Genomic DNA, 16467 nt, shown 5'->3' with positions numbered 1-16467 from the left:
CCTGCTGGTAAAAATATTTTAACTCTTGTAAAAATAAATTAGCCATGCCAGGAAAGTGAGTGAGGAGATTTTGTTGTGTTGTTTTAAGTCATGATACTCGGTCTGTTAGACAGGAGGTACTTCTGCTGCCTCTGGGTTTTGGGGGAAGGGTTGCAGAGTGGAGGAGAAAGGTTGTGTTTATAAAATACAAGTGGAAATGTACATTTGCAAGGGTTTTATTGACTGTGTCATCTTTGGTAACAGGCAACATTTTTCTTCTATACATATAAGAAATTAAAGAATAGAGATAATAAATTGAGCTTAAATTACATTTTTAGGCATTTGGCACTTATGTATTTGATCTTCGTACTCATCCTTGAATGTATGTGTTGCAGTATGATGTAGTAGAAGGTTCTTTTTAAAAATCCTGTATTGATGTCTTTATTGCTAGGAAAAAAATCCTTCTTTCCTTTCCCTAAGGAAAAAAAAATTAAAAATCCAATGTTTATCTCATTTAAAAATCCCAGTGCATTTTTGTCTTTCACTGTGCTTTTAGAATTTTGAAAAATCAACCCTGTTCATACTAGGAAACCTGAAAAGCAGAATGCCAAGTAGAAGTTTCTGCTGATGTTTTTAGGAGTTGATCTTGATTTCTGCCAGACAAGTGCTTTCATCAAGAGAGTGGTAGATTCCAGGTTTTATCACAATGTGAAAAAGATGAGTTCAGTATTGTTTTATCTTTGTTTTATCATGCAATGAAAGAAAAAAAATTGAGAGCTTTCTCTGTGTTGGAATTTTACAGCCAAATAGCCAAAATAGTTTGCATTAGCTGAAAGCTGTTCTGGGGGGCAAGCCTATTTGAATTCACAATGATATATTATAAATTACTGTGAATTTTAAATTTTGGACTCCATTGCTAAAAGTTGTGCAATTAAGTTTACACTTTTTAGTATAAACTCATTGCAGTTCCTTTTTTTGTGTTTTTTTGAACTTGTATATCTGCTGTTAGGCTAGAAATAGTTGAAGTAACTTCCTTCACTCTGACAGAATGCTCTTAAATTAATGAGTTCATTAGTACTGTATAAAATAAAGTGTCAAAAGTTAATTTCTACGTAAACAGAATCCTGTTAATTGCAACTGGATTCTTTATTTCTTCAGCTGCACTGCAGAAAGCATTTTACCACTTAGAGAGCCTTTTCTAATTTGTGTTGTTCAGATCACTACATGCCCTAATTGGGTGAGCACAGATAAATGTAAAATGCTTAAGAAGCAATTGTGTAGTTTTATCACTAGACCTAACACAGTGCCTTTAAGCCTTAATGTCACACCGTCATAAAGGCTCAAGATGGGGATAATCTACTGTACCACCTCTTTTTTCGTTATCTTTTCCGACAATGGTTAATGATAAGATTATTGATACAGTTTATTTTCTAATGCTTTATGCAATCTAATCGGAAACAGTTTGGACTCCTGCATTTCCTTAAGGAGAGTGTTTTGTCAATAATACTTTATTACAGTTTGCCAGAGTTCATTTCTGTTTTCCTGATTCCTTCATTTAGAGAGAGCCTGGAACGTCTTTCAATGTTTAAGAAAATAGAAAGGAAGTCTATCCCTTGGCCCTGCCAGCTCACTATTGGTCCTAATTTGTCTATAAGGATTGTGGCCTACAAATCAGTAAGTACATAAAGTGATATGTTTTAGTGTCATTTGGCAGCAAGTTAGGTGCAGCTGCATGGTTTTTTTTCCTTGAAGCTAAGAAAATAAAAGATAAAACAACATCCAAATAATTAGGATAGAGATTTTTATTTGCTTAGAAGCCAGTACATCTAAAATTGTGGTTTAGTACATCTAAAGCTGTGGTTCCCACAGCAACTTTAACTTAACCATACACTCGTTGAATAACTGAAATTCATAAGGTACAGAAGTAGGAGTAACTGCTGTCTAGTCTGGCACTTAATGGTATTGAAGTTGATGACCCTGATTAAGAATGCTGTGATTGAAGATTTACATTCAGCATCAGTGATATGTGGGACTTTATATATATTTCTTAAGCCCTAGACACAAGAGGAATTTTGGACGTGTGTGTAAAATGGTGGATGTAAATGTTTTACCGGCCATTGTTTCAAATCACATCTGTTGTTATTTCAGACTTGGAATAAAAGGTCTGTTTTTTCAGCTTGTTTGTACTGTTTGGCAGAGCTTGGGGCCATTCTCTTTCTTAGGGTTTAGTTTAGCACTTTAATCAGTGCTAGGAAAAAGTAAGTGTATTTAAAGACATAAAATGTGCAAATTTCTAGTTAGAGAATAGTTAATAGGTAACTGTGTAGTGTGGCAGTATTGAGGGATCTGGTGAGATGGGGATTAATTATTTTGTTATTTTAACATGAAACTGAGTCTGATATTATGAAGGTGAAATGTATCTGAATTCTGAGAGATGGGTGTACTATCCTTGAAAGACATCAACTTTCGATATATAGTTATTAATAATTTTTATTAGGCTATTGTGCCAGACCTGTGCAAATAGACAGAAAGAGTCCCCTCCCAAAGACGTTTACACACAAAATAAAGTAAGTTTGGGAGAAGAAGCAACATGAACTGAGTGACTGGCCTGAGGTCATACAGCAGTCATACTGACATAATATATTCTGGCTTTACTGTTTTCTGCTCAGCTCTACATTTTTCTTCTCATGTACTAACTGTACAATGAATTTCACTTAAGCAGAGAGAAAAGAAAGCAATTTTATTTCCCTGTAGTTGGGAAACATTCACTCATTGTAAATACTTACTCCTCCTTTCCCTTCCCAGTCCCATAATGCAGCTGGGATTTTTTTTGCCTTTTGGGGAAGTTGCAGTAATATAAGGTATTTTTATCCTGTAGTGTAGTAAGCCTGATGGAAAACTTGGCCAAACAAGCTAAATGAACATTGAATCTTAGTGTATCTTTAATATATTTCTTAATGCTTTGTCAAAAGTATTTATACAGTTGGAAGTAGTAAATTGCATAGCAAGCAAGTTACACAGTATCCTGTGACCGAAAGACTTCCACAAATGGCTTAACCTACAGGTTTAATGAATAACCAGGACAAGTATGCTGTCAATATGCTACAGTTCACATTTTAGGTCTCATACAGATGAAGCAGTACTGAAAGCACTGTGGTGGCAGCCAGAGATGCGTCATTTGACACTGTCTTTATTAGTTCTTTATTAGCAAAACAATGCAGCACTCAGGCTAAGGATTTTTTTGTGTGTTCTGGTAAGTACTCTGGATCCCACTGAAATGTTAAACATTCCTTTTCTTTGAATTCTGATATCAAGGTCACAGAAGAGAGGGTGAAAAAACTTTGGACAATTGTGGATGCTAAAACCCTCAGAAAAGAGGATGTGCAAAAAGAAACTGTTTACTGCTTGAATGATGATGATGAGACAGAGGTTCAGAAAGATGATACTATTCAAGGTACGACATCTTTATGTGCACCCTGAAGACAAGGGGAAGATAATGGCTGGACTCTTAGGTCACCCAAGGGCCCTTTAGTTCTATACCTTGAAGCCTAGCTGTGATCCTAGAATGTAAGCTCTGTAGGCTGATGGAACACAGAGACTGTTACATGAGAGTCTTTGTCTTCACATATTTTTAAAAGTCTGACTTTTCCAGTAGTAAGAATAACAATAATAGGAATAATAATAACAACAACAAAAACAAAACAACAACAACAATAATAATAACAACAGATGGAACTTGGAAGGCACTACAGCTTCCTGAACTGTGCTCTGTGGAGGGCCGTACCTCACTTCTGTAGTGAGTAGTTCTGCTACCACTATTCTGTTTTTAGATCTTCAGTTGTACTGATAACATGACTGCTTTCATAGTGCTGCTTTTTTTGTAGATGAGCAACTGCTCTAGTTATTCTGCAGCTGGAAAGATGAAGCCATCAAAGGAAGATTTAGTGTTCAAGAGTACTAGCTTTGCTGTACTGCAACAGGATCAATCTGAAGTAGTGGTATGCAGAATACTTTTTCTGACCTGCAGCTTCTTTCTGAGCAGATTAGTTTCCTTAGAAGACTACAGGCCCCAGAAAGAGCAGGAAATAGTGTACTTACTTGTAAAAATGGTGTTAAGCAAATCTGTTTCATTTTTTGTGATGGTATAGATATATTTTGTTACTAGTTTTTTTCCTTTCCTTTGCTGTTTCAATCCCACAGAAGTAGGGCAAGTATATTAACTATAAAGAGCAGAACTATTCAGATAACAGTATTCAGAGAGTGCTGTCAATTGAATAACATAAATTGAAAATTAGAAGAAGCTGTATTTTTTTATTTAATCTATTTCAATTCTAGCATTCATAGATTTTTCATAGGAGTATCAGATAAAGTCCCAACGACAATGGGACCTTTTCTTTAAGCAGAAATGATGGTTAAAAGATGGTCTAGTTATGTTTTACAACTTCAGAACTATGTGTAAAAAAAATCCACTTCTTACAGAGAATGCATTTTGAAGGATTTGTGACTGTTGTCAGCTAATCTTCTGACTGGTTCAGTTAGTAAGTAGTTGTGGGATACTAGTAAAAAGAAGTGGTGAGCAGTTCAATGTGAACAAAAGAGATAAAAGATTTCCCTGACAGTGATGTGATATTTCTTAAGCTAAAAGAGCTACTGATGCATCCTGGACTTAGATGAATCTTTTGAGAAATGTCACGATTAGGCAATATTTTGTATTTGCAGCACCAATACTGAAATTTCTTTCATTCTGCCTGTATGTTTGCTTTTCAGTTTGCAGGAAAATATATCTGCTTACAGATTTTTCATCCAGGGATTTATTTCTGTTCCTTCTACTTTCTTCACACCTGAGGATATCATCCTTAGTCTGTGGCAATATAATAAAGTGATGATGTTACAGGGAGGATATTGGAGGCTGAGATAGCAAATAAGCAGCTGGAACAGATGATACCTCTGAGAAATTACAGCTTCCTATTTTGTGGAGATATACCTGTAATGTATGGCATGGGAAGTAAAACACAGAAATATATGGAAAGACCAGTTCTGCATACAAGAGTGTTTTGGTTTTCCATTGTGTACCTTGCTTCCATTGTTAGCACATTTTATTCTCTGAGTCTCTTCTGGTGTCATCTCTTGTGCTATGATTTGTGGTATGTTTGAGGTTGCTTGTATTATGTTTGCAGAGAGTGTTGCAATCTGTTTGCTGAAATCTATTCTGATTTGCTTAAATCTATTCTGTGAGCATAACTTTGTTAGGCAAGATGTTCCCTTATTTTCTTTCCTGCTCTCTGAGGGTACTTGCGTTACATAAAATGATGTACAAGGAGTGCAACTGCTGTTCTTGAAGTACAAAATGTGTCCATGGGTGTGTGGTTTTTTTTTGCTAACAGGGAAAGTAATTTGATGAGCATGTGTGGATCGTAGCTGTGGGGCACGAGTGCATTGTTAAAATATTCAGAGAGCTAATTTCGGTGTTAAAATTGTAGGCCCATATGCTTACCAGATGCTCTTCTCTTGTTCTCCAGGTTTTCGGTATGGGAGTGATATAGTTCCTTTTTCCAAGGAAGATGAAGAGCAAATGAAATACAAAACAGAAGGAAAGTGTTTTTCTGTTTTGGGATTCACTAGATCCTCTCAGGTGTGATACTAAATGTCTTCCTATTCAACTTCCTGGGTTATTCAAGACACTTGATTTTGGTTTGAATTCACTAGAGTGCTGTATTGGGTTTCAATACTGGGAATGGGGCATCTCCACTCAGGTATGCAGGGGTGACTTATTTGCTGATTCTAGTACATGTAAGCAATGTGTGGTCTTGCAAAGGAGAGAAGCTCATAAATGTGGCCATTGGACCCTCAAGTGAAGCCAGAGCCACTGAACTCAGATTTCTGCAAAGTGAAGACAGAGGTATTGTGGTCTCATTTAATCTCACAAACTTTAATAGTAGTGCCAGATCTGCAGCAGAAGATGGTCTGTCTTTTGTTCAGCTCAGGCAGCAGCCTTTCTGGGCTTTGTCCAGCCAAGAGTATGGCTGCTTCTTAACAGAAGCTTCTTCCTCAACATTAATGTTAAAGCAAGCCTGAAAACTGACTCCATTCATTCTCAATTCCATAAGGATTAGTTTGTGAACCATGACTTGCTGCTTCTTTCTGTTGTGACAAAACATAAATTTAGAAATTTATGTTTTTATGAAATTTTAATGAAATTTATGAAGGCTTAGAACTTAGACAAATCATTCAAAAACTCTCCATATTTCTGTGAGGTGCTTGGTGTTTGTAATGCATTTATTCCTACTTGTGGTATTGACTTTGCTATTTGTTGTCCTTGATAGTTGTAAGAAACTTACTTTACGCAAGTACCTTAGTAAAAGTTTTCCAGCACAAGGTGATTTCCTTCAGAAAATCCAAGACTTAAGCATTAGCAAAGCCTTAGGCAAAGGCTTAACAAAACTGTTCTTGAAGCAGGACACACGAGGAGAGAGTACAGAGATGCAAGTGCCAAGTAATTGCTGTGTGTGTTAAGCTGCTCCCCATCTTTTTCTCCAGGATATTGCACAGGGTGGCTGAAACTTTACTCATCTTGGAGTTGTCCACATGCAGTCCTCTCTTCACCAGTCAAAACTGAAATGAAATCATAGGGCAGTTCTACACCTTCTGTTCTGACAGAAGGCTCCCAGCCCTCCTGCTCTTTGAAATCTCTCACTGCCTGAACAAAGTATATCCCTTGATAAAGGCTAAGGCATCGTCACCTTTACCGTGAAGGAAAGATGCTAATGAAATAGGAAGCGTCTGTGGGAGCTTGCTCCCAAATGGATGTAACTAAACATCTTTTTACTTTACAATACAGGTGTCACAGAGACCTTGTGCATGTTGCTAGGTACGTCATTAGATGCAATGCAGTGTTCCAAAACATAGTGACCGAGGAGTCGGGAAGTTATGTTGATTTACTGAAATGAGGAGCCAGCCTAACTGGAAACTGTAACCTGGTTGCTCCTCGAGGACTTTCAAAACTTAGTTGTTGAGTAATGTGGGAGCTTGTGTGCTGCAAGTGACTGATCAAGGAAACATGTCATGCTTGAGCTTATGTGCCCTAAATTGGCCAGGGCCAGAGAGGTGTTAGGGAGTGCTACCTCCTGTACCAGAAACTGGATCTAATAAGTGAAATGTGTCTGAAACCAGTGTTCCAATGAGACAATTTCTTGCATCTCTTCATGCATTATGAGCCTCCAGCTGTCTTACTATTGTAATTTAGCTCTGCAAGATGTATTTCACTGTGTGCAGAGTTTTCTCGTGCTGGAGGTTGGCCTCCTGTTTTGACTTAGTCTGACTTTATTTGAAAATGGAAACTAAGAGGAAAACAGATGAGGAATATAGTGTTCTGTGAGCAAACTGTTATTTCACATGGATTTTTATTTTCCCATCATTGGTCAGATAGTGTGGTAATACCTTCAAATACATAGTTAATAATTGTAGGGTTGGACTTAATTTTAGGAATATTTTTCGAGTCACAAGTATGCATAAAAGAATTAACAAGTTGTTTTTAAGCATTTTCAGTGTACTAAATACTGATTGCTTTTGACTAATTTTTATTATGTACTTCTCTTTTCTTTGGATTTCATAACAAAAAGAAATTACATCTTAAAGTGTGCTCTGGTCCTGTAGCCAGGAGTGTGAGTAGTTATGCTGCGTAGTAGCTGCACATCCCCTCAGTGGAATAAATTACTCAGGCATGCTTGCAGGATTAAAATTAAAGTGTATAGATAATGATATCAGGAAGTTTTTAGCTGTAGCCGGAATTTTCAAGACCCATGCATTATCTTAAGTTTTTCCTCTTAAATTTTGTTATTTGGAATAATAAAACTGACACTATTAAAATGTATGTTTTATATTAAATTGTTTCTTTAAAAAACTTTGGTGGAAAGATAATTCAATATTGATTAGAAAAACTGGAACAGCTCCAAATACATAATTAAATAAGGACTAGAACCACCTTATATTATTTTCCTGAGTTGTTCACATCCCTCAGGAAAGAAGATCAGAGGCCGCTTAAACTTTGATTTTTAATTTATAAGCCATGCCATGTAAATCAAGAAATAGTACCTGAAAATATTACAAAGGGACAATTTCTTTTGCAAACAAAAAAAGGTGTAGTGATACACACATCTAGTTATTTATACTACACTGAAAGTAAAATTTCCTGAGCATTTAGACACAGAATAGGAAAGAAGGATTGCAGGCATAATAATCTGATCTGAAGAATCGTGCTGTAGTACAGTAAACAGATGTGCTCTGGTGCAGGTTGTCATTGACTTCAATGGCCTTATGGTAATTTGCTAAATAAAGAAGATAGAATAAAAAGATGAAATGAATGAAAGAAAAATTGAAGATACAATGAAGTTAGTTCGGAGACTGTAATTCGAAGAGGTTTTTTTTTTTAACAAAGGTTATTTTAACCAGTGTCTGTAGCAGTGTGTGATCTTTGTGACAGGTCTTCTACGATTGCAGGGTTTGTCTGTGTGTGTGTGCATGTGTGCGTGTGTGTGTGTCAGCTGCTGTAGCTCCAACTATTCCAGTGATGCCCCTTGCTGAAACTATTTTTTCTGTTTGTTTTTGATTCAGCCATGTTTATGAACAGAATAAACCCTGCTGACAGAAGTGCTTCTTTGCCAGCACAACTGTATATACTCCGGGTTGCTGTTGAAGTAGCTTTATTAATTAAGGATGAGACCTTTTTCAGCTCCTTTTTGATGTATTGTCGCTAGAAAAATTTAATTGCATAGATGTGGTGTCAGGTTTAGGTCTTGTATTAACTACTGTAGTTTTCCACGCTGACTTTTGAATTACTGAAGTATTATTCAGACTGGTAACAGCAGCAAGTAGCACTGTCTTTCATTCCTGCCCATCAGTAGGAAGCGATGGGAATATCCTACCCAATGTGACTGAATACCCATATTAAGTGATAAATGGAGAGGCACATATAGGGCTTCAACCTCTATGCACTGTAATTAAATTTGGTGGCTTCTGACTTGACTAATGTTAGTTGTTTTGTAATTTAATTGGTCCAGTTGCATTAGTGACCTTTTCTTTAGGTCAGGCTAACTCTTGGCCATTTGAATCTGTAGATCCAGAGGCATTACTACATGGGCAACCAGGCTCTGAAGGTCTTTGCTGCAAAAGATGATAAGGTAAGGTGAACTGAAGTTTAATGCTGAAGGTATTTTGCTGTGGAACAAAGAAGAATAGTAGTGACACTTGAAATTGTCCTGTCTTTCTGTGTTTATAATAAATACTTTTAATGCAGCTTGCAGAAATGTCCTATTTCGTTGCCCAGTAGGTTAAAAAGAAGTTGGATTAAACTGCAAATGAATACAGTATCTCATGAATAATGAAAACCTGGTAGGTACTATGTTTGAGCAAGGTTATGAGGAAACTGAAATTTGTGCTTAAGTCCATTCTCATGCAGAGCAACAGTGTGCCCTCTCACTGCGTTATTTAGAACAGACCTCCAAAGTATTGGAGGTAAAAAGCTCACTGTTGTGCTCTGATATGTTCCTTTAAGGGTCTGGCTTCCCTTCTTTTCTCTGTCTCTTGCAAAACCTCTGAGAGTTCTTCACACCTGGTGAAAAAGGTGGAACGTGCTGAATCTAAAGTTGGCTCAGCTTTGAATGGATCCACTATCGTGATGAGATTTGACCTTTCTGCTTCTTTGATTTACGAGCATGAAAAACTGCTTGTATTAAAGTTATAGCTGAAATGGAAGCTAGTCTTGACTAAATCAATGCTATTGTATTCCCTGTGAAAGATGTATTTCATGACTAAGAACTTGCATGATTCTGTAGACTTCTTTTTTCCCTCCAGAATGCAGCAGTTGCTTTTTCTGCGCTTGTTCGTGCACTGGATGAGTTGAAAGTGGTGGCTATAGTGCGTTATGCTTATGATAGAAGATGCTACCCACAAGTTGGAGTAGCTTTTCCATATATTAAGGATGCATATGAGGTAATTTTTCACTCTTACCCTTCTGCAGAGAGACCCAGAAGCAATACAGTATGTCAGAACTTTTGCAGCATATGTTTCCCCTGATCTTTCTTACGAGAGACTATTGAAAGAGCTAAATATGTATAGCATAGCTGAGCAGTGATGGAGGTGGGGGCGGACACAACAATCTTCAGACTTTTGAAGGGTATAAACATAAAGGATGGAAAGGAATTATTTGGGGTGGTATGAACTGGAGGAGGTATTTGAATAAAGAAAAAATGAGGCAGAGAAATGTTAAAAAAACCAAACCCAACTTTTGACTTTGAAATACAGTAAGCTGTGATAAAATCTCCCAAAGTGCCAATATATTGGATATTTAAAGCTTGGATAATTGGAACTCTGCACAGGAAAAAGGAATCAGATGGCTGGGGAGGTCTTTATTCCACAAGCAGAAAAATGAGTGTAGCCATTCCTATGTTATAAATATAATGCTGTGTTTTATTCCGATTAAAATTGTGTTGCTCTGTGAATATTGTAAGTGTTTTGATGCACACAGACATTAGGCCTTCAGATTTTTCGTATGTTTTATGTAGCCCTGATATGGCACTCTGGGGATACAGATTTTTTTTTTCCTTCAGGCTCAGTTATTCTTTCTTTCCTCTTGCACAGTGTCTCATCTATGTGCAACTACCCTACATGGAAGACCTAAGACAATATGTATTTTCATCCTTGAAAAACAGTAAAAAATGCATTCCTACAGGTAAGATATGTGCTGGTCAGCTGGAAAAGTAACCTGCTTGTTGTATTCTAAGATGCTCTAAGAGAGTTAGAATATTTGGCTCTCCAATGAAGACTTGAGTTTTGTTGTTATTTTGGCTTAGGCGAAAACCCAGGTATTTGGGCATCCATTATGGTGATGTCATCTTGAAGTGTAAATGTGTATCAAAGCTTTGCCACTTCAGTTGCAGGCTGAGCAGACCTAAGTTTGAAGGCAGTATTTCAACTGTCCTGTTAAATGACTTCTGGCTCAGGTTACAGCATCATTAGTCTCACAGGATCCTGTGACAGAGAACTGAGATTAGTCCTCTGTATCCTTTGATCTTTGAACTCATCGTGGGAATTAAATGGCTAGAACCTTGTGGGATCTACAGTGTGTGATTAGCTAGCTAGAATTAGAACAGACGCAGCTGCTCTGTTGGTGCAAAGCTGGTTCTGTAGCCGTTTGCAGCATGGCCTGTTAATATAATGTACAAAGGCAAAGACAGTATTTTCTGTGGAGTGTTATTAAACTGTGCACTTATTGGTATCCAGATTAAGATGGATGGCATCTGCAGAGAACATGCAGCCGTACAAAGCTTGACTTGCTCTTCTGAGAGTTTTGCACAGCAATGAGTCTTAAGTGGATGTAGTTTAGAATCCACTCCCGCTTCTTTCATCTGTTATGAGATGCATTGAATGGGCACCTGCACGTCAGGGTATATATAGCGTGCTGGTTTTTCTAAAACAGTTTCTATTTTCTTGCCTGTAAGCAGTAGTTTGATAACCAATCTAAAACCTGTCTTGCCAAAGCAGTAGCTGGCTATTGTGAACTGTGTTAATTTGCAATCATAACTTTAAAAATTTATATTGTGCCATTTAGTTTTGCAAACCAACTGTTCTCCTTATTTACAAAGTGGCCTATAAACCTTCTGTTGCAAATGAAAACATCTTGAAAAAGAATAAAAGTGAAAGCAGTAAGGCAACAATAATTGAGGTCTTGGGGAAAAAGAAAAAGGCTTTATGACTTAGCTCTGTAGTCCTTAAATAAAGCAGGGGTTTATTATTGTGTCCATTATCCATATTTTTATTGGCCCATCTATAGCTGCAGTGTATTCTGTGGCATGCAATGACTTGGTGAAAATCTCACATTGTGAAGCAAATCTTCATTTATAAATTGTTTCAAGAAATGCATCCATCTGCAAGGGTATTTAATCTTCCTTTGTATGTAATTGCTGCCTTAGCGGATCAGTTATCTGCTGTTGACTCACTGATTGATTCTATGAATTTGGTTCATGAAGATGGAGAAACTTTTGAGGACCTGTTTAAGCCCAGCAAAATCCCAAACCCTCATTTTCAGAGGTTTTATCAGGTGAGATGAATGATATGGTATTTTTTGAAAACTTTTTTTTTAAAGACTTTTCACTTTTCTGTCTTTCTCTGATTCACACTGGAAAGATCTGCATTGTGAAAATGCTGATATAAATCTCTGGCATTAAAGCATGGGGTAAACCAGTAATTTCTGTGTTGTCCCTGACATAGATTTATTTTTAAAATTTCCAGTTTCCAGGAAGCAAAGGAAATTATACCTGTGCTGAGGTGTCTGCAACAGCATCACTGATAGTTACAGGCACATAGATTAGGCAAGTAAAAACTTGCATCTCAACGCTCTATTGTGGACATAGATTCAGTCTTCGGCTTTTGGACAAAGAGAAAAAGTGTCTGAAAATCAGGGGTATCTTCAGCTTCTCATTCTGCATCCCATCACTTTTCTGTGCATTGTTGCATCTAGCAGTGTTCCAAAACAGGTCAGTCTGTGGTGAACTGGACCAGTAATAAATGGTTAACATTGTTGACATTTAAAATGTTCTGCTGGGGTGTCTAAGCTGATGCACTTTACAAGCAAGCAGAACAGTTCACACTTCCTGCAGTTATTCTGTCAAGCTGTCTCCATTTTGATTTACATTCCTTTCGTATCACAAAGACTTCCATTGCAACTATGAGGATGAGAGACTTAATTATACATTGGAATTCAAGTGTTAAAAAAATGACACAGCAAATTCAAAAATAAGGAAAATTATGTTGCAGTTTAAGCAACTGCAGAATTGTACTGTATACAGAACCATGGAGACATATTGAATGTGTGACTCTGCTCTGAAAATTGACCAAAAATGGTATTATAGCAATCATGTTCATCATATCTCAGCAATTCCACATGATTTATTTCAGTTTACAGGTAGGAAGAGGATACTTTTTTAAATTAAGAAAACTTACCCTAGCTTCTCAAAGCCTTCCTCAGTGTTGTCAAAATAACCAAAGGATCTGAAGGTCAATGTGTGTTTCAGGATCACATGTAAACCCACTGTCTTCAAATCCTACTCTGATTGACACCCGAAGAATTCGGCGTTCTCTTCAAGTTCTGCCAGTCATATTGACAAGACAGTGTGTAACTGAATGCAAGATTTGATCAGTTGGAGGTTATTACAGGGCAAGAACTTAAAATAAACTGACCTCTGCACAACTCTTATTTTAGGAAGGATTGTTAAGCTTGGATATTACAAATATGGCTTTGCTTGTGAACAAAACACTTAGGGCATAGAATTTCCTCTGTTATATTGCTAGATGGAGTTTTACATTCTTTTGGTTTAGTGGATTTCACCTATCAGTGAAAGATGGTTTTTTAGGTGTGCTATTTGTCTTCTGAAACAATGCGATGATGATGTTCTGGCACTTGACTCAATTGCTGCTGGAAGAGAGTAACTGAGCAACTTGCCAATTTCCTTAGAGGATAGTAGGATTTTGTAAGGGTGAATGCTACTGATAGAAAAAGTATTTGTTGACTGTTTGAATATGTGGGGTAGGATACAGTTTCTGTCCTTGCTGTTTAGAAAACCCTAAACTGTCAGTGTCTTAGTGCTTTCTTTTGGCCACACACAGCCCCATTTGTTTACTGCAAAATTGCTATGAATCTATGTAAGTTGTTCTCTGTTTTGCTGCAAAAATGTTCCAGATTCTTAGTATTTTGCTCTTAGGCCAAGTGGCACTGCTGGTTCCTTAAGAACTATGTAGAAAAATTCTGCATCATCTTTTGACTGTAGCCAGTAAGTGGATTGGGCTGAACAGAACCTATAAATGGTTTTGAAAATAACTCAGAAGAAAAGGATGAACTCCTACTTCATTTCCTTGCTTTGTTGACTCATGAAGATATTTGGAATGATAAGTGACAAGAGCCAGAATTTAAACAAAAACATCAAGCTAAATTATATCTCTGGAAGTAGTGGTAGACATCAGGAAGTGACAGAGTGGGTGAAAAGTAGTAGTTAATGCTTGCTGGAGTGGAAGATGAGGAATATCCTATATCCAGACTTCCAACTTTTATTCCTTGCTTCCAGAAAAACCTAAGTGATCTTCTGTAGCTTTTGTAGTGGCAGACTTCCAACATTATTGTTTAAATTGTCCCTCTTAAATACAGGGATTTGAAGCACCTAAGACATTTGGGGAATGCAGTGCATTTTATTTGCTAGCCAAATAGACAAATTGCTCAACAGAGATGGACCTGTTGGTCTCTTGGTGTATATTTGTCATTGCTTCTCACAGAATTAGTGATATGAAGCCCACTTCATTTCATCCATTGACCAGTATCTTGGTGTGACCCCTGGTCCTGAAAGCTGGCTATGTCCCTGAAAGTGGAAATGTAAGGAAATCAGGAAGAGCAATCAGGAGCTAGTGCCTTGCTGACAACGTGCATGAATAGAACAGTGAGTCTGGAAGGCAGTGACAGTGTGGGTTGCCTTTTAGCTGTGAAGGTAGGAGTGGTTCTTGCTGGATGCAGAAGGAAGGGGAAGCAAGGTTAAGAGGGACTGTTGGTTTAGAAACTCCAGGTTGTCTGTTTAACTTAGTCTCCATTTAGCACCTGAGTTTTGACAGTACCTGCCATCTCAGGTTTTGGAGGTAGTCATCAACTTTAAAAGCAAAAGTGGATGCTGTGGCCACTCAGTCTGCTCAGCTCCTTGGCTGCACACATGAAGAGTTCAGTTACAAAAGCCTGAAACATAGGCATAACAGGGGACTTAGGTTTTTTGCTTCGTCAGTTTAATTCAATTACCTAATGTTGTTTTATATTGGGGGGTTTTTTTTGTATCAAAAGAGCCATTACTGCAGCTTCCAGCAATGCTTTTACTCTCTTTCAAAATAATTGTGCCTTAAATCATTACAAGTGTTTCCAAATCAGTAGCCTTGTACAACTGCCTCCTTTTGACAGTGTGTTCTAATATGGACTGGAATCTTAATGGCAGCCTGAAAACACATCAGTATTATGTGTCACATATTGTCTGGATTTTCTTTATTGGCAGCTTTCCAGTGTGAATAGGGGCTTTTATTTGCTTTGGTTTTGTTTTTTAAATTAATGTTATGTCTGACAGCCAACAGAGGAGCAAGTCTCTGCTGTATTCCTAGTTTACTGAGTAGTTACATTCACAGTGGTGTCTAATGCACCCAGTACATTGGACATGGAAAAAATTTGTCTCCTGTGGACATCACATGTTTTGATGTGTTTGTGTGCATGCATTGGTATCTGTGTGTATATTTGTAAATGCGTATACCTCTCTACTGCCATCCTACACTTCACAAAATTGTAAAGATACTTACTTTGTTTTCAAAACCCTCCATGGAATTTCTATAGCCTGCCTCATTAACCTTGTCTCTCCCCCTCTGCTTGGCTCCCTGACTGTGTGCACTGACTCTACACTTGGGTGAAAAATCCTTCTCTGTAGCTCTCACCATCTGTTCCAGCTTTGTGCATCTGTCAGGCCCCTTCATTCCCTACTCCTTTCAAAGCTAAGTTCCAAACATACCTATATTCTGTGCCTCACCTGTGCACGTTTAGTATTCTCTTTCCATTTGCTCTTAAACTGGTGAACATTCCTCCTGTATGCATACTGAGTTTAATTGACCAGGAAGAAATATTTTCTTGGAGGCACATTAAACTGTTACAATAACTGGAATGTCTGGTTGGGATAGATCTCATTACTTAATTTTGAAATGTTTAGAAATCTCTCCTGTGTGACTGTTTTATAATAGAACTGCTTTTTAAAGGTAGAGTGAAGCTAAAAATATGAACAGTTGCAGATGACTGTTTCATTCCTGGGATTTTTCTAATCATTTTTATAGAACTCATTCCAGTGAGTGTGGGAAGACTCATCTGCATCAGTATTCTTGTTTGATATCATTAATAATCTCCTTAAACAGTTGATCATAGACTCTCAATTCACTGAGAGACAGAATATTTTTCAGCAATACAAAGATAGTATGTTTAATATGGAAGATATTTTGCACATACCATATGGTGTCAGGCGTACAGGCATTACATTAAAAGTTTTTAATATAATTGAAAGTTTTACTTTGGTCAGACTGTTTTGTTTCTTGCAGTGTTTGCAGCACAAGGCTTTTCACCCCAATAAGCCACTGCCGCCAATTGAACAGCACCTTTTAGAAATGCTGGAGATGCCTTGTGTGGTAAGAGAAAGGTGTCAGGCTCCTCTTGAAAAAGTAAAAACACTTTTCCCCCTAAAGGAAGTTGGCAAGAAAAAAGAAGAGAAGACTGTACAAGACATCCTCAAAGACAAGTAAGTTGGAGAAGTATTACAGATGTTTTGGAAACTTTTTGGTTTTTTACACTTCAAGTTGTTTTTGCTGGATGAAGCAGGCTTAGAGTCGTTGAATGGAAAATCAGTGAATTCCACACTGGAAAAAATGCTGATGGATAGA

The 16467-nt window shown here is 37.4% G+C and overlaps 1 protein-coding gene across 1 annotated transcript in view; it reads left to right on the top strand.

Moving 5' to 3' along the window:
• Positions 1 to 16467, top strand: part of XRCC5 (X-ray repair cross complementing 5) — a 48205-nt gene that overhangs the window by 8463 nt on the left and 23275 nt on the right. The window contains exons 6-13 of the mRNA XM_008644833.2: positions 1539 to 1653; positions 3295 to 3433; positions 5499 to 5611; positions 9093 to 9155; positions 9829 to 9966; positions 10615 to 10705; positions 11946 to 12073; positions 16129 to 16325. Coding sequence (XP_008643055.1) covers positions 1539 to 1653; positions 3295 to 3433; positions 5499 to 5611; positions 9093 to 9155; positions 9829 to 9966; positions 10615 to 10705; positions 11946 to 12073; positions 16129 to 16325 — 984 coding nt within the window. The remainder of the gene's footprint in view (positions 1 to 1538; positions 1654 to 3294; positions 3434 to 5498; positions 5612 to 9092; positions 9156 to 9828; positions 9967 to 10614; positions 10706 to 11945; positions 12074 to 16128; positions 16326 to 16467) is intronic.

The sequence above is a fragment of the Corvus brachyrhynchos genome, unplaced genomic scaffold, assembly GCF_000691975.1.
Source record: "Corvus brachyrhynchos isolate BGI_N302 unplaced genomic scaffold, ASM69197v1 scaffold452, whole genome shotgun sequence".
Lineage (NCBI taxonomy): Eukaryota > Metazoa > Chordata > Aves > Passeriformes > Corvidae > Corvus > Corvus brachyrhynchos.
The sequence above is the reverse complement of the archived record's forward strand: the minus strand, read 5'-3'. Positions and strand labels throughout refer to the sequence as shown.